This window comes from Macaca thibetana, chromosome 1 (assembly GCF_024542745.1).
Source record: "Macaca thibetana thibetana isolate TM-01 chromosome 1, ASM2454274v1, whole genome shotgun sequence".
Taxonomy (NCBI): Eukaryota; Metazoa; Chordata; class Mammalia; order Primates; family Cercopithecidae; genus Macaca; species Macaca thibetana.
In genome coordinates, this window is record NC_065578.1 from 94592819 (window position 1) to 94610961 (window position 18143).

The 18143-nt window shown below is 39.5% G+C and overlaps 2 protein-coding genes across 9 annotated transcripts in view; one reads left to right on the plus strand and one right to left on the minus strand.

Moving 5' to 3' along the window:
* ALG14 (ALG14 UDP-N-acetylglucosaminyltransferase subunit) overlaps positions 1-18143 on the minus strand; it is a 435379-nt gene that overhangs the window by 192246 nt on the left and 224990 nt on the right. The gene's annotated exons all lie outside the window — the stretch shown is intronic.
* Positions 1-18143, plus strand: part of TLCD4 (TLC domain containing 4) — a 116908-nt gene that overhangs the window by 90750 nt on the left and 8015 nt on the right. For all 8 annotated transcript variants that reach the window (XM_050778347.1, XM_050778355.1, XM_050778323.1 and 5 more), the window contains one exon: positions 1866-1939. In XM_050778347.1, coding sequence (XP_050634304.1) covers positions 1866-1939 — 74 coding nt within the window. The remainder of the gene's footprint in view (positions 1-1865; positions 1940-18143) is intronic.

Here is an 18143-nt window from a genome sequence, read left to right on the forward strand (position 1 = left end):
TGTGTGTTAAAGTAATAAAACCTCTGCATAATTCTTTCTCATATGTTGTTATGCCTCTGGACTGGTATGGCTGTGCCCTGGTTGACTCTCTGAAAAGTTGGTCACCCCCTATGTATTCAGTGCTCCTCTTGCCTGCTGTGTCTGTGTGTTTGGTCATCCCTCCTTCCTTCTGCCTCATCACACATTCCAGTATTGCTAAGGATAATGAATTTGTGATTATAAAAAGTTTTAGATTAACCTTGTTAAAGATAGTTCTTATAATCTAGGTTAGAATTTTGAATCCCTAAAATAATTTTCATGAATAAATACTAAAAATTATCAAATAAAAAGTCCACCTATTTTTTTTTTTTTTTTGAGGCGGAGTCTCGCTCTGTCGCCCAGGCTGGAGTGCAGTGGCACGATCTCGGCTCACTGCAAGCTCCGCCTCCCGGGTTCCCGCCATTCTCCTGCCTCAGCCTCCCGAGTAGCTGGGACTACAGGCGCCGCCACCACGCCCGGCTAATTTTTTGTATTTTTAGTAGAGATGGGGTTTCACTGTGTTAGCCAGGATGGTCTCGATCTCCTGACCTCATGATCCGCCCGTCTCGGCCTCCCAAAGTGCTGGGATTACAGGCTTGAGCCACCGCGCCCGGCCTATTTTTTTTAATGCTTCATATTGTTCTCATTTGGAAGGCAGCATGGTGTAGCCAGTAGAAAAATAGTTTCCAAACTTTTGTGTATATCTAATGTATTGGGGTGGGGAGGACTATTTTCTTTGGCATGTAATCATAATTCTTATTGAATTGGAAGTGCTGGAGTGACTCCATTTACTTAGTAGCAATTTTTAAAGTATATTCTAAAAGTTTTTAGAATGTATACTTTTGGTTCTCTTTCCAATGTTTACTAACTCTGCTAAACTTTTCATATTATTTAATTGGTGGAATGTATTATGTTTAAATTTAAAAAGGTCTCAAAGATCCTAAATTTAGCTCTAGGATCTTCTGATTCACAAATATTTTTTTCAGAACAAACACGGTGGCATATGTTGTCATACTGTGCAAATATACCTCTACTGACAGGCTTATGTATTGTTATTTAGGATAAGTGCTTTTTTGAGATTTTTAAGGTGCTTCCACTTAGTAGTGGATATAAAAGTGAGTTCCTATCGGGTGTTAAATCATTATAAAACTCCTCACCTTCTGAAATTCATAGTACTTTGTGATCATTCTTTCCTACAGTAATTTGAAAATGCCATTACTAATGGTTATTTACAGAGTTCACTTGTTTAACGTGAGACAACTGCTTGAAGCCTATTTTCATTAAGGGGACACTATATACATAAGTGACCATAAGTGTATAATTTACTGTCTTTTTTTTTTTTTTTTTTTTTGAGACGGAGTCTTGCTCTGTCACCCAGGCTGGAGTGCAGTGGCCGGATCTCAGCTCACTGCAAGCTCCGCCTCCCGGGTTCACGCCATTCTCCTGGCTCAGCCTCCCGAGTAGCTGGGACTACAGGCGCCTGCCACCTCGCCCGGCTAAGTTTTTGTATTTTTAGTAGAGACGGGGTTTCACTGTGTTAGCCAGGATGGTCTCGATCTCCTGACCTCGTGATCCGCCCGTCTCGGCCTCCCAAAGTGCTGGGATTACAGGCTTGAGCCACCTCGCCCGGCCAATTTACTGTTTTTTAAAAATACTGTAGAATTCCAAGGATCTTTCTATATTCTCACCAAGAAAATCAGTTTAACAGTAAAAGGTAGAAAACTTCTTGATCTGTTTTGGTATTGATTGTTACATTATGCCGAGAAGCTATTTGGATATTTCTACAGTATTTGAGAATTTTGTTAAGAATGTTATCCTTGACGTTGTGTTTTATGTTTATCATTCAGAAAAATGGAGTGCTGGTATACATTGGGAATTATCGCCTGCTTGCAGAGCTTTCCAGCCCTTTTGTGAATCAGCGGTATGTTACTGATATCATTTATTATTTTAAAGTCATGCTGTTTATTTTTAGTTTGGGGAAAACCTTTTCCTGTGATCCTAAAGTTACTATATAAAAGATATGGATCTGTAATATGAATTTTTATCACCATCATACAAATGAGGAAACTGAGCCGTGGAAAGGTTAGAGTAACTTACCCAAGCTTCCCTAGCTAGCAAGGGGTGGTGCTAGCTTTTAAACCCTGCTCTTTGCAGTACGATGGTGCTTTATGATGAAACAGGGTCTCAAAAATATATTTGTATGCCCATGTCCATTCCAGCCTTATTCACAATAGCCAAGGGGTGCGAGTAATCTCAATGTCCATGGACGGATGAATGCATAAGGAAAATGTGTTACCCATACAACAGGAATATTATGCAGCCTTTAAAAAGAAGAAAATCCTGTCATATGCTACAACATGATGCACTTCAAGGACAGCTCATTCTTTCACCCTCCATGTTGTACACTGAAAACTGAATGATATTCACTGAATCTTAGAATTCAATGGGGCTGTTTATGGATATATCCAAATATCACTCTGACTCATTTTGGGTTTAGCTCATATTCCTGACACTAACTTTTGCCTGTCCCCAAATTCTTATATTGACATTATCCTAGTGACTCATTGAAATACATAATCTTTTTTATTTTTTTAAATTTAAAAGGCTACTTTTGCCTGGGGTCAGGGACTCACGTCTATAAATCCCAGCACTTTGGGAGGTTGAGGCAGAGGAGGATTGCTTGAGGCCGGGAGTTTGAGACCAGCCTGGGTGACATTGTGAGATTCTATCCCTACAAAAAGAAAAAAAAAGAAAAAATTAGCTGGACGTGATGGTGCTTGCCTGTAGTTCTAGCTGTTTGGTAGGCTAAGGTGGAAGGATTGCATGAGTCCAAGAGTTTACACAGTGAGTTCAGTGAGCTGAGATCTACCGTGTCTGTAAAAAATTTTTTTTTAAAAGACTACTTTTATTTTAAATACATACAATGTAAATAACTAAACTAACAATTCGTGATATTGATAATCATCACTAGTGAATTATTATTTTTGAGATGGAGTCTCGCTTTGTTGCCAGGAGTGCAGTGGTGCCATCTCAGCTCACTGCAACCTCCACCTCCTAGGTTCAGGTGATTCTCCTGCCTCAGCCTCCCAAGTAGCTGAGATTACAGTTGCCCACCACCATGCCCGGCTAATTTTTGTATTTTTAGTAGAAACGAGATTTCGCCATGTTGGCCAGGCTGGTCTCAAACTCCTGACCTCAAGTGATCCACCCACTTCAGCCTCCTGAAGTGCTGGGATTACAGGTATGAGCCACTGCGCCCGGCCCATCTCAACCATTTTTAAGAATACAGTTCAGTTGTGTTAAGTATATTCACATTATTGTGCAACAGACCTTTAGAACTTTTTCATTTTGCAAAATTGAAACTATGCCCATTAAACACTAATTCCCTCTCCTGCAGGCACTAGACAACCACCTTTCTACTTTCTGTTTCTATGATTTTGACTACATATTTCATATGAATGGAATCATACAGTGTTTATCCTTTTGTGCCTGGCTTATTTTGCTTACTATAATGTCCTTAAAGTGCATCATGTTGTAGCATGTAACAGGATTTTCTTCTTCTTAAAGGCTGCATAATATTCCTGTTGTATGGGTAACACATTTTCCTTATGCATTCATCCGTCCATGGACATTGAGATTACTTGCACCCCTTGGCTATTGTGAATAATGCTGGAATGGACATGGGCATACAAATATATTTTTGAGACCCTGTTTCAAATTCTTTTGGATATATTTCTAGAAGTGGGATTGCTGGATCATATCATGGTCCTTTTAATTTTCTGATGAATCTTCATACAGTTTTCCATAATGCATACATCTTTTTACATTCCCACTTACAGTGCACAAGGGTTCTGATTTCTTCACGTCTTCATCAACACTTGCTGTTTTCTGTTCTTCTGATAGTAGCCATTCTAATGGGTGGAGGTGATATCTCATGTGTTTTTCTTTTTCTTTTCTTTTTTTTTTTTTTTTTTTTTTGATACAGAGTCTCACTCTGGTTCCCAGGCTGGAGTGCAGTGGCATGATCTTGGCTCACTGCAGCCTTGACCTCTCAGGCTCAAAGGATCCTCCCACCTCAGTTTTCTAAGTAGCTGGGGCTTTAGGCATGTGCCACCACACCTGGCTAATTTTTGTATTTGTTGTAGAGATGGAGTTTCACCATGTTGCCCAGGCTGGTCTCCAACTCCTGGGCTCATGCGATCCTCCCACTTTGGCCTCCCCAAATTTTGGATTACAGGTGTGAGCCACCGTGCCTGGCTGGTCGTGTGGTTTTGATTCACATTTTACTTTGATTCATGCGTTTGTTGGCCATTTGTATATCTTTAAAGAATTGCCTGTTGAAGTTAATTGCCCATTTTTCCTTTTTTTTTTTTTTCTTTTTTTGATGCAGTTTTGCTCCGACCCAGTCTGGAGTGCAGTGGTGTGATCTTGGCTCACTGCAACCTCCACCTCCTGGGTTCCAGTGATTCGTGTGCCTCAGTCTCCTTAGTAGCTAGAATTACAGGCATACAACACCATGCCCAGCTAATTTTGTATTTTTAGTGGAGATGGGGTTTTGCCATGTTGGCCAGGCTGGTCTCGAACTCTTGACCTCAAGTAGTCCTCCCACCTCAGCCTCCCAAAGTACTGGGATTACAGGCATGAGCCACTGAGCCCAGCCCTTTGCCCATTTTTAAATTGGGTTATTTATTTTGTTGTAGTTCCTTCTATATTCTGAATATTAATACTTTATCAAATATATGATTTGGAAATATTTTCATCTATTCCATAGGTTGCTTTTTCACTCTGCTGATTGTTTCCTTTGATGTGCAGAAGATTTTAAAGTTGATGAAGTCCCATTTGTCTGTTCTTGTTTTTGTTGCCTGTGCTTTTTGTATCATATCCAAAAAATCATTGCCAAGTCTAATATCCTGAGGCCTTCCCCTATATTTCCTTCTAGGAGTTTCATAGTTTGGTCTTATGTGTAGGTCTTTAATTCATTTTGAATTAATTTTTGTATATGGTATAGGGGTTCAACTTCATTCTTAGAATGTGGATATATAGTTTTTTCAGCACATTTGTTGAAGAGACTGTCTTTTCCCATTGTGTAGTCTTGGTACCCTTGTCAAGTCATTTGGCCATACATGCAAGGGTTTAATTTCTACAGTAGCTTCTAATTGACTTCCCTAATTCCAGATACAACCTCTCTCAGTCCTTTCCTCACAGTATTACCAGAATCATTTTTCTTACATTCCACTTTCACTACCTTATTTTTTCACTGAAAGCTGCATCCTGTTTACACATCTCTCTCTGACTTCTGAAGTTCTCTGTGATGTGCTCCATATGTCTTCAGCCTCTTTTTTTAAATTATTCATTAGAATCAGTTTTGTATCCTTACTGTCTTATGTTCCTTTGGGTTTTTCTCATATTTTTTCCTTTATTCATATCCTCCATTTTCTCCCCATCTTTGAGAAATTTATCCTTCAAGACTCAGTCAAAATCTAAAACCCAGGAAAGGCTTCTATGATTATATGTTGTCTTTTGTTATTTAGTACAGGGATAACACAGCAAGTTGGGAGTATTCCACATCAGAGACACATAAGTTAGAGCGCTTACTCTGAATGAAGCCTTATGAATAATTTTGAAGATACTGGCCATCGGAGGCACAAGCAAAGCAGGAAGATGTTCAGGATGATTGACCGGGCTCCCTAGGTCTGTGTGCATAGGGTATACTCTGGAACAAGATTACCTGTGAGGTCTCTTTTAAAAAATAATTTTATTTTTTAGTAAGATTTTTGTTTAACCACCAGACCACGTGGGAACCTGTGAGGTCTCTAAGTGATGTGTGCAGTTCATATCATTTACATAGAAGGAGCTCTCTTGGTGATAAAACACCTATCTTAAGTTACATAGCTTATGTGACATTCTCAAGGGGGTCAGATGTCATAAATCCATTAATTCCTGGGTCACTTACCATAAGCAATCCTAGACTAAGTATGTTCTGCTAAAAGCATCCCATAGATGAAGCCTCTCTTGCTACAAATTTTATTAGTCTCTTTATCAAGAGGTCTGGCATTAGTGTTTACCAGTTGATTAGCCTGGATCAGCTGTCTTTTTTCTTTTCTTCTTCTTCTTTTTTTTTTTTTTGGTTGTTTTTTGGAGATAGAGTCTTGCTCTGTCATCCAGGCGGGAGTGCAGTGGTGTGATCTTGGCTCACTGTAACCTACACCTCCCGGATTCAAGCAATTCTCCTGCCTCAGCCTTCTGAGTAGCTGGGACTTCAGGCTCATGCCACCACACCTGTCTAACTTTTTGTATTTTAATGGAGATGGAGTTTCATGGTGTTGCCCAGGCTGGTCTCGAACTCCTGAGCTCAGGCAATCTGCCCGCCTCGGCCTCCCAAAGTGCTAGGATTACAGGCGTGAGCCACTGGGCCCGGCCTCTGTTTAATTTTTATTTTATTATTTATTTAGTTTTGAGATGGAGTTTCACTCTGTCACTCCGGCCGGAGTACAGTGGCACGATCTCGGCTCACTGCAACCCCAACCTCCCAGGTTCAAACGGTTCTCCGGCCTCAGCCTCCTGAGTAGCTGGGATTACAGGCATCCGCTGCCACCTCACCTGGCTAATTTTTGTATTTTTAGTAGAGACGGGGTTTCACCATGTTGGCCAGCCTGGTCTCGAACTCCTGACCTCAGGTGATCCACCCACCTTAGCCTCCCGAAGTGCTGGGATTATAGGCATGAGCCACCGTGCCCAGCCCTTTTCTTTCTTTTTTTTTTTTTTTTGAGACAGAGTCTCACTGATATTCCTCCTGCTTATCTCCGGGTGAGTTCTTCCCTCCCAAGGTGTCAGCTCTTAACTGTTTACTCATCTTGGTATAAGGGGCTATGCTTTAGTTTTGGAATCAGATAAACTCAAGTTGCAATGACCTTGGACAAATTACTTAATATCCCTGTATTACAGTCATTTTATCTATGAAAAGAATATATTTAATATTACCGACTTCTCTGTATTATAGTCAAGTGTTTTCTTAGGTGGCACATTGAATCAACATGTCTAAAGTAGCACAACATATTTCCCTCTATATTCAGTGCATGGCCCAGCTGTCCACTTGGTTACTGCTGCTCAGCATGGGTGAAGTGTTTTTAACTGCTTCTCCCTCACTGTATTTGGTCCAGCATTAGGTCCTGCCGTATCACCTCCTAAATATTTCTCACCTTTACCACCTCTTTTCTGTCTCTACCTTCAGTGAGTTCACCATCTCTTGCTGGCTACCTTACCAGCTTCTAACTCCGTACTGTTTGGTAGAGTAACCACAAGCCACATATGAATATTTACATTTAAATCATTTAAAGGAAATAAAAATTCAATTCCTTAGTCTAACTTTTGGCATTTCTAGTGCTTTATGGCTCCATGTGGCCATACACGGAATCTATAGGTATGTGTGAGCAACATACCTTTAGTAGAACATTTTAATTATTGTGGAAAGTTCCTTTGGGCAGTGGGGCTCTAGGCCAGGTTGGCAAACCATGCACAGCTTATGGGCCAGACCCTCTGCCTGTTTTTGTAAACAAAGTTATACTGGAGCACAGCCATGTTCACTTTTCTGCCATGATTGCTTTAACTCTACCATGGCAGAATTGCGTAGTTCTGACAGAGAACAGATGGCCTCCAGCAGCTACTGCTTTAATGTTCACTATCTGGCTCTTTATGGAAATAGTTTTCCAGCCCTTGTCATAGACCATCTCCTGTCTCCCATCCTGTTCCCCTTTCATCTCTCTTCTATATTATTATCTTCCACAGTAAAGATAATATATGACTTTGTAGGAGCCTACAACATAGCTTAAGAAGAAAAAAATATGCAGCTTCCTTGGTTAAAACCTCTCAGTGGCTCTGCTTACAGGATAAAATATGAGCTCTTCAGTGTGACACAGAAAGCTCTGCAAGAAGAGCTGTCTTATCTCCTTCTGCCACATGGCCCATCAGACTCTTGTCTCACACCAACTTGTGCATCTGCTGGCAATGCCTCCTGTCTTCTTACTTGTTATTTAGGACTCAACCCAGGGATCATTTCCATCACTAAACCCCATCTCTTTCCAGGCTGAGTTGGGTGCCTCTTACATATCCTTTCATAATAGCAACATATGTTTATATTACTATACTTAATGTATTTTATTACAAAGTTCTCTCTTTTTTATGTTTCCTATTTGTCTTTACGTTTCATTAGATCAAGGGCCAAATTTTGTTAAACTTTGCATGGTCCAGTGTCCACACATTATCTGGCATGTAGTAGCCATTTGATTGCTTTTTGAATGAATGACTCCCAAGAGGTGATGAGTTAAGCTTTAGCTAATTCTGTCTCTTGAATATGATTCTGATTATGAGATTTTGAAGCAAGATAAAGCTACCTTTGACGCTAATAGGCACCTCCATTTGTTTTTGTTTAAAACTCTTTTAGAGAAATTATAAAATTAGAGATAGTTTAATTTTATAATTTTATAGTAAAAAGTTATACCATACCTTTTTCTAAAAGCTTTGAATCCTTCCTAAGTTAAGAAAAGGAGAACTGGGGTTAGAATATGAATAAGAAATGGTATCATTGGGCAGTAAGGAGATTATAACAATATTGAGCACAGCTTCTTAATCACTGTGAGAGTTTCCATAGTTTAGTTGCTTTCTTTTTTAGTTTGTGGTATTTTTATTTTCTCTCCATTTTAGAGCTCTGTATATAAGAAGGCACATGGCATGCATGTGCTGGGGTATACAGTGAAAAAGTACTGAAGTAGTTTAGACACCTGGGCTTCAGTGAAATTTCTGCTGCTGAGTTACGCCCACACGCAGGTTTCTTTTGTATAAAGTAATTTAATGGTGCTAACTTCTTTCTTGCCTAAATGCTCTTAACTGTTTTTGAGGACATATTTCATGAATTGGTATTGAAACTGAATACCTTGTAAAAGCTTTGCACCTATGCTTCTTAATATGTTCATTCAATATTTATTAAATACCTCTTCAGTACCTAAATGTCCCATTCTGTGACTTCAAGGAGCTTCACATATAGCGTCTAGCTTCATGTCTGTGTTTGAGAAAATAATACCTAAAAATATAAAATATAATTTTTTCTTTTTTCTACTAAAAACACAAAAATTAGCTGGGTGTGGTGGTGCATGCCTATAGTCCCAACTACTCGGGACGCTGAGGCAGGAGAATCACTTGAACCCAGAATGTGGAGGTTGCAGTGAACCGAGGTCATGCTCCTGCACTCCAGCCTGGGTGATAGAGTGAGACTCTGTCTCAAAAAAAAAAAAAAAAAAAAAAAAAAAAACCCCAAATTATTAACTCGTTGAATATTAACAGTAATATTCCATGTTAACACAATATTTGTGTGTGTGTGTGAAAAATAACTGCATCGCCAAAACAACAAAAACAAAAAACCATTTTAGTAGGAACAGTGTCATTGTTTTACATTTTTGCAAATCTCTTCCTATCTGGAATGATAGAATTCAGCTGGATTCTCAGATTGGCTTCTGTTTTCAGTCTGTTGTGATATGTAGTGTTTAAAGCATATGAAAAATATCTGGACTCTCAGAGTTAATTATGCAATAGAAAAAAAGTATTTTAGTGGTCTTTTCAAATACTAATAATTGTGGATATTCCTTAATATGTCATCAAAATATACCAAGAGGTAGTTTCTTAAAGGGTAAGTAAATGTGAAATCTGAAACCGTATCAATGAACTTTTCATACTCTGCTATAATCAAATTCATTGGGCTTTCTTCAGCTTTAATCTTTTTTTTTTTCCTTTCTTTCTTTTTTTTTTGAGATGGAGTCTCACATTGTCACCTGGGCTGGAGTGCAATGGCGCGATCTTGGCTCACTGCAACCTCTGCCTCCCAGGTTCAAGCAATTCTCCTGCCTCAGCCTCCTGAGTATCTGGGATTACAGGCACCCGCCACCATGCCTGGCTAATTTTTTGTATTTTTAGTAGTGACGGGGTTTCAATGTGTTGGCCAGGCGGGTCTTCAACTCCTGACTTCATGATCCACCCGCCTCAGCCTCCCAAAGTGCTGGGATTACAGGTGTGAGCCACCGCACCTGGCAGGCCTTCAATCTTTTACATATGCATAATTTTGATTCATCATGTCTTGGTCATTGGGAAAATATTGGCTCATTGAGTTATGTAGGTCTTCTAAGTGTTGAACATTTATTAGATGACATTTAAAATATCACCACAGATCTCATTAGAAAAGTCTTTAAGTATTGAGAGGCTGTCAAGCTCACAGTTGCAGATACAAATTTTCTAATATTCTGATTTTCCTTTGAAAGTTCAAATTTTGTTGTTGGCATCAAAACCGTCAGTTGCTTTTCTTTATGTGACAAGCACATTATTTTTTTGTTTTTGAGAGAGTGCCTGCCAGATGGCTCAAGCAATCACAGTTTATTGTTTTTTTTTTTTTTTCCAAGTAAAAATGGCATTCTGTGGAAGAACCTGGTAGTTTAGTTTACATTTCAAACCATCACTTGAGGGTTTTTCCTCAAGACAACCATTTTACTTTGCAGCGGAAATGCCTTATGTGTACTTCCCATTTTATTATATGGAATATTAAAAGACACATACTCAGAGGTCATTTAATAAAAATAATAAATAATTCTTACTGCTTCATTAAGGGCATTTCTAACTGAAACTTTTCTTTTTTCTGGTTTTTTTTTTTTTTTTTTTTTGAGACGGAGTCTTGCTCTGTCGCCCAGGCTGGAGTGCAGTGGCCGGGTCTCAGCTCACTGCAAGCTCCGCCTCCCAGGTTCACGCCATTCTCCTGCCTCAGCCTCCCGAGTAGCTGGGACTACAGGTGCCTGCCACCTCGCCCGGCTAGTTTTTTGTATTTTTTAGTAGAGACGGGGTTTCACCGGGTTAGCCAGGATGGTCTCGATCTCATGATCTGCCCGTCTTGGCCTCCCAAAGTGCTAGGATTACAGGCTTGAACCACCGCGCCTGGCCTCTGGTTTTGTTTTTAACCGCAAGCATGTGGTGGGAAAGGATACAGTGGCCATTAATACCGTTTCTTTATTTGTGCTAAGATACCAGCAATTTTATTTACTAGCGCTTTGTACTATCAGTATAGAAGTCAACACAATGGGCCGGGCGCGGTGGCTCAAGCCTGTAATCCCAGCACTTTGGGAGGCCGAGACGGGCGGATCACGAGGTCAGGAGATCAAGACCATCCTGGCTAACACGGTGAAACCCCGTCTCTACTAAAAAATACAAAAAACTAGCCGGGCGAGGTGGCAGGCGCCTGTAGTCCCAGCTACTCGGGAGGCTGAGGCAGGAGAATGGTGTAAACTCGGGCGGCGGAGCTTGCAGTGAGCTGAGATCCGGCCACTGCACTCCAGCTTGGGCGACAGAGCGAGACTCCGTCTCAAAAAAAAAAAAAAAAAAAAAAAGAAGTCAACACAATGAAAAAGGCAAATAATGTTTTAATACTATTATTACAATAATTTTATCCAGAAGACCTCCCAAAAAGGACTCAGGGGTACATAAACCACATTAGAGGACCTATCATTGATTGATATTTGTCATGTAAGGCTTCACAGAGAACGTGGCATACACGCTTAAATGTTTTAGGACTTTTTTTTTTAAAGAAGTGGATAGAGAGGGAAAGGCCTTCATTCAAGAAGGAAAGAATGAACATAGGATTTTGAAAAGTGAAATAAACATGCTATGGGAAAGAGAAAGTGACTGGTAGGATCAAAGAGTATGTGTTAGGAGGAGGGTGGATAGACGTAGAGGATATTGAGTATCTGGGAGAGCTGATTGAACTTGACCCAGTGGACAGTGAGATTATAGTGGAGAAAGACATTCTGGAAAGAGCACTGAGTGGTTATAACTTTTGATATTTGTAGGATAGATTGTAACACTGGAGACAAAAGTTTGGGTTAGGTTATCCAGTTCTTAGTTGTGTGAATGAACAGTATAATTTCATTAGTTCAGAAAGTAAATAAGAGTCCATATTAAGCTGTGGGACTAGAGAGATGACAAAATAGAGATTTTGAAGAAATAAAATGAAATTGGCAATGAATGGATAAATTAGAGAATACAGACAAGCTTAAGACAAATCCTATATTGGACCCAGAGAAATGTGCCCATCAAAAGTGATAGAGAATTAGGAAGACTTGGAGGGAAGGTGACGAATTTAGTTCGAAGATATTGAATAAGAGGACAAACACAGCCTCTGAGTGGAAATTTAGTGAGAGCTCGAGAGAGGAACGTTGGGATGATCAGAATAAGGTGATATTTTAACCTGTGAGAAAAGATGGTATTTAGAAGATTAGCGTTAAATGTTTAAGATTGCCAGGCATGGTGGCTCACGCCTGTAATCCCAGTACTTTGGGAGGCCGAGGCAAGTGGATCATGAGATCAGGAGATCGAGACCATCCTGGCCAACATGGTGAAACCTCGTCTCTACTAAAAGTACAAAAAAAAAAAAAAAAAATTAGCTGGGTGTGGTGGCGGGCACCTGTAGTCCCAGCTACTCAGGAGACTGAGACAGGAGAATTGCTTGAACCTGGGAGGCGGAGGTTGCAGTGAGCCAAGATCGCACCACTGCACTCCAGCTGGTGACAGAGCGAGACTCCGTTTCAAAAATCGACAAAAAAACAATAACAAAAAACAAAAACAAAACAAAAAAACAAGATTGGAAAATCAGAGAAAGAAGAGTAGACATAATGAAGGAATAATTTAGGAGTAGTAGGGGAACCAACATAATATGGAGCTGGAGGGAAACTTGTCTAAAATTCAGTTCTTAAATTCCTAACCTTCCAGGGTTAATATTTATTAAATATTAAATACAAATGTTTACATGCCTGAAGAAATTACATTTGCAACTAAGATGTAAGTAGAGTCAGCTCACAGCCCAGTCCCTTCGCAGAGTTCCGGAAACAGTACAGCATCCAAATCCTTATTGGAGTTTTTCCAAGGATGTCAACAAAGATCCAGTTTGTTACTCACAACAGCACTTCTTAAAATTCTCTTCATTCCTCTTGGACTCACAATATCTCGACCCCACAGCTTTCCCAAGGCTCTCTCAAACTTCTGACTCTCAAGTCCTTTAAAACTCAACAAACCAGTGCCATCAAGGATCAATTATTTGTCCCTGTCCTCTTTCCTCACTTTTTTTTCTGTACCTGCAGATAGCCCTCCATCCTCTTTCCAAATGTGAATTAGAGCAAATAATTCCTAGTTTTTACACTTTTTCTAGTTTTTACACAATTTTTAGGGAGTGCAATACCTCCACACAGTTAACTCCCAGTAAACTTAATGGGAAGGTTCAAGTTCCTTTAGAAGGGTAGGAGGAGGAATAATTGCTAAATGACCAAAGTTAGGATTTCCTCTCTGGAGTCAAGGGAGGATTGTATTAATAAATACATACATTTTGCTGTCTTTTATGCCTGTTTTAGTAATAACAGTATATGGTGGGTAAAAGAAAGTGTTGTTCTCCTTCTTTCCTTCCTTCCCACATGCGTGTTTTCCTCCCTTCCCCTCTTCCTTCTCAGATTCAGTACTGACTTTCACAAACTGTTAGTCTTTATTTGCTAGAATGAAAGAATGTTCTAATTAGGTAAGAAGAGGTGGATTCCAACAAAATAAGTGATCTTTCTGCCATGGAAGAGGAAGGTAAGGAGGACAGTTATGTAAATATTATTTCACCTTGAATTGATATTTAGGGTCTTTCCTTTGAAAGAAACTGGTTTAAAGACCAGGCACTGGTTAGATGGAAAAACTGGCAGAAGCTAACACTATGGTTATGGGGAAGCTATGGGTGACCACTTTCTTTTGTAGAGTTGCAGTCATATCATATTGGGTTTGGGAGTGGAGTAAGAATGTCTGTGAATATGTCTGACTTCCCTTTCAAAAAATTGGCAGAGAAGAGAAGCGGTGGAGGGGAGGTTTTTGGATTAGGAGGAATTGAGCATGTTGGTAAAAGAAGAAAGAATCAATTTATAGAAGGGGAACTTGATAGAGCAAGGGAAAGCAGGGTAGTTCATTGAGTAAATCCTAGAAGGTGAGGACTCTTCTGTGAGTTGAAAGGTAAAGGGGCCTGAGAAGAATTTTTGAGATCTTGGGGTCAGAGTGGAAGGAATTCATGGTTGATGGACTCTAATGCAGTTGACTCCCGAACAACATGGGTTTGAACTGTATGAGTCACTGACACATGGAGTTTTTTCAATAAAATTTGCACTAAGTGTGCCTGCCTTTCCTCCAACTTCTTCACCTCTTCCACCCTGCCACCCCTGTGACAGCAGGACCAACTCCTCCTCTTACTCAAGGCTAGTTAACGTGAAGACGACAAGAGTGAAGACCTTTACAAAGATCCACTTTCACTTAATAGTACATATATTTTCTTTTCTTTATGATTTTCTTTTCTATAGAAAATAATGTTTTTCTCTAGCTTACTGTATTGTAAGAATATAGTATATGATGCAAATAACATAAAATAATGTTAATTGACTTTTATGTTATTGGTAAGGCTTCTGGTCAACAATCAGCTACTAGTAGATAAATGTGAGCAAGTCAAAAGTCAAGGAATTTTCAACTGCGTGGGAAGTCAGCACCCCTAACCCTGGCATTGCTCAAGAATTAACTGTGTCTCAGTAATAGAAGGAACCAGATACTCTGATGGGATTGAGAGACAAAAGTGAATGAGGAAGGGAATTGACTTGAATGGCAGGACATGTTTGGAAGCAACTATATGGGAACTATGGAGTTAAATGAAAGGATTGTCAAGCCAATTTGAGAATTCTGCTGAAGTTCAAATCTTTTAAAATTATATTTGTGCCATTTATCTTAATATGTCAAGATTGGTGGGTAATTATATTTATTGAATTTACAGTATGGGGGAGTTCTTACTCTGTGTCATGGCAGCTTCATAGTACAAAGGAGGTACTATCATTTATCTTCATTTATAGAGAGAAAACAAACATAGAGGTTAATAGCAGAGAGAGCTAAGACCACACAGTTACTCCATGGCAGAACCAGGCTTTCAACCCAGGCAGCCTGACTGCAGAGCACCCTACGTACTCTTCACATCATTCTGTATTGCCTAAGGAAAGCTGGCTTGATGAAACACTGGAGATCAGCAGAGTGGGTGAGATAGATTAAGTGGCAAGAGAACGGAGGGTGCTGATGTGTGTTCTGAAGTTAACTTGGAGTTTGGATTAGGTAGGAAAGGAAGTGAAAGTATGGAGGCTGATAGAGATTTGAGGATTTGAAGGTCAAAGAAGTAGTTTAGGTGAGATTGGGTAAAGAGACATATGGAAGGCTTATGATTAGAGAGGAATGGGTTCGTTGAGGTATAATATTTCTTGAGTAATTCCAAGGCTGCCATGTAGTCAAAGAAATGAATGGCTGAAGGAGAAGGGAGGTCTTTGGAGAAGAGAAGGCTGGAGGATCAGAGACCTGGATTAGAATGTGGATGTCATTGCTTTAGTGGTGGTTTTCCTGTTTGCAATATTATTTCATTAATTTAGCCATTGCTATCTAAATAGTCTCTCTTAATTGTCTTGGATAATTTAGCTCTTTTATCCTACATAAACTTATAAAACATAATACATCTCTTATCCTATATAAATTATTTGATATTTTAATCACTCAAAAATATTTTCAGGCTTTTTAACTATTAATTTTTAGTTTCTTATGTTGAACAATTTTAGCTTAATCATGACTAATTCAGTTAAATTGAATATTAAGATACATGGATGTTTTACTGCTTTTGCAATTTGATTTCTAAAATGATGTAAAATTAGGCAAGGCAGTTTTTTTAAGAAAGCAAAAGTGGAATAGAGCGAACGTTTGCTGAACTTTTTAAAAAACTTTTTATCTTTAGAATAGTTTTATATTTACAGAAAAATCAGAAGGCTGATACAGAGGGTCCCCATGTACCCCACACCCCGCTTTCCCTATTGTTAGCATCATAGATCAGTAGGGTGCAGTTGTTACAGTTAGTGAACCAACGTGAATATCTTACTATTAACTGAAGTCCATACTTTGTGTGGATTTCTTTCGTTTTTGCCCAGTGCCCCTTTTTGTCCCAGGATCCCTTCCAGAATGCCACACTACATTTAGTTTCATGTCTGCTTAGGCTACTGTTGACTGTGATCGTTTCTCAGATGTCCCCTGTCTTTGGTGACCTTGATGGTTTTGAGGAGTACTGATCAGGTGTGCTGATGTGTGTTCTGAAGTTAACTTGGAGTTTGGATTAGGTAGGAAAGGAAGTGAAAGCATGGAGACTGTCCCTCAATTTGGGTTTGTCTGATGTTTTTCTCGTGATTACACTGGGGCTGTGGGGTTGGGGGAGGAAGACCACCGAGGGACAGTGCCATTCTCATCACATATATTAGGACTGCATGCTGTGAACATGATTTAATCATTGTTGATGTTAAGCTTGTTCACCTGAGGTAGTGTTTGTCCAGTTTCTCCATTTTAAAGTTATTCCTTACACCTGCCCTTCCCCTACCCCTTCTATACTGTACACTTTGGAAGGAAGTCACTCTGTGTATTACTTTGCTGGGGCTGCCATAAAAAATGTCACAGTCTGGGTGACTTAACAGAAATGTGTTTTTGCACAGTGTTGGAAGCTGGAAGTCCAGGATCAAGGTGCCTGCAGGGTTGGTTCCTGGTGAGGCGCCTCTCCTTTTCTTGCAGAAGGCAACTTCTCTCTGTGTCCTCACATGGCCTCTTCACTGTGTGTGCATGGAGGGATAGAGAGAGCACTTTGGTCTTTCTCTTCTTTTAAGGGCACTGGTCCTATTGGATTGGGGCCTGACCCTTGTGACTTTATTTAACCTTAATTGCCTTCTTAAAGGACCTATCTCAAAATACAGTCACTTTGGGGCTTTAGGGCTTCAACATAAGAATTTAGTGGGAAACAGTTCAATACATTACACTATACACAGCTCACACTTGAAGAGTAGGGGTTTATGCTTTACCTCATTGAAGGTGTGTTTTCTACATAAATTATTTGCAGTTATTCAGAACAGATTTGTTTCTTCTCCCCTATTCATTTATATCAATATTGATTTCTGGATATTTATACTTTAGGTTATAATCCAGTACAACATTATTTATTTTGTTGCTCATATTGTGAGTTTTGGACTTGGAGAGCTCATTTGGTTGGTTTCTGTGTTCCTTTGACATAAAGATACATCATTTTGTTTTTTGAGCACTTTCTTGCTCTCTGGCCCTAAATGATACTCTAACAGGTTCATATTGTATATTGTGTATTCTGTGTTCCCAGCCCTCAAATCAGGTATTTCTCAAGGAGCCCTAGTTTCTCTCATGGAGAGTGGTATTAGAAGCCAACATGTGGATGCCATGTGTGCTTACTGTTACTGAGGCATCATGGTTTCTATGGGCTCCTAGCTGACAGAACCTGGAAATATGCTGACCTGTGTGTATACGTGTATCTATAATTATTTCTGTATGTATGCATTTATATCAAGCTAAAATAGCTCACTGTTTCCAAATCTAATCCAGTATCTCATGCCAAAAATCTAGCCTCTTCTTGCTCGTCTGAAACTTTTCACTCCAACAATGAGAAACCTGGTTCCCACTATTTTTCATCAAACAAATCTATTTATTTGTTCAGTCCTGATATACATGTATAATGGTTTCAGAATTGTCAGCCATTTTTGCCATGAGCTAGAGTACATTGCCTGTACACAGTTTCTTTTGCCTTTGTCTTATTGTCTCCATTCATCTTTGAAGTCACTTAGGTCAGCACCTCTTTCTACCTTAGTCCTTTCAGGGATGTTATATCATACATTTGTAACAGTTAAGATTCATTTGTCACTGTTGGCATTGCATCCTGGCATCCCCCAACCTCCTGATTGTTTAAAATTTTGCATACATCAGGTTCACTTTTAGTGCACTTCTGTGGGTTTTGGTAAGTGCATAATGTCATGTATCCAACACTATAGTGTTATGCATAACAGTTTCACCACCCTAAAATATCTCTTATTTTACCTACTCAATCCCCTTCTACTCTTTCCGAAACACTGGAAACCACTGCTCTGTTTTCTGTCTTGATACTTTTGCTTTTTCTAGAATGTCTACAAATGGAATCATACAGTATACAGGATTTTCAGAATGGTTTC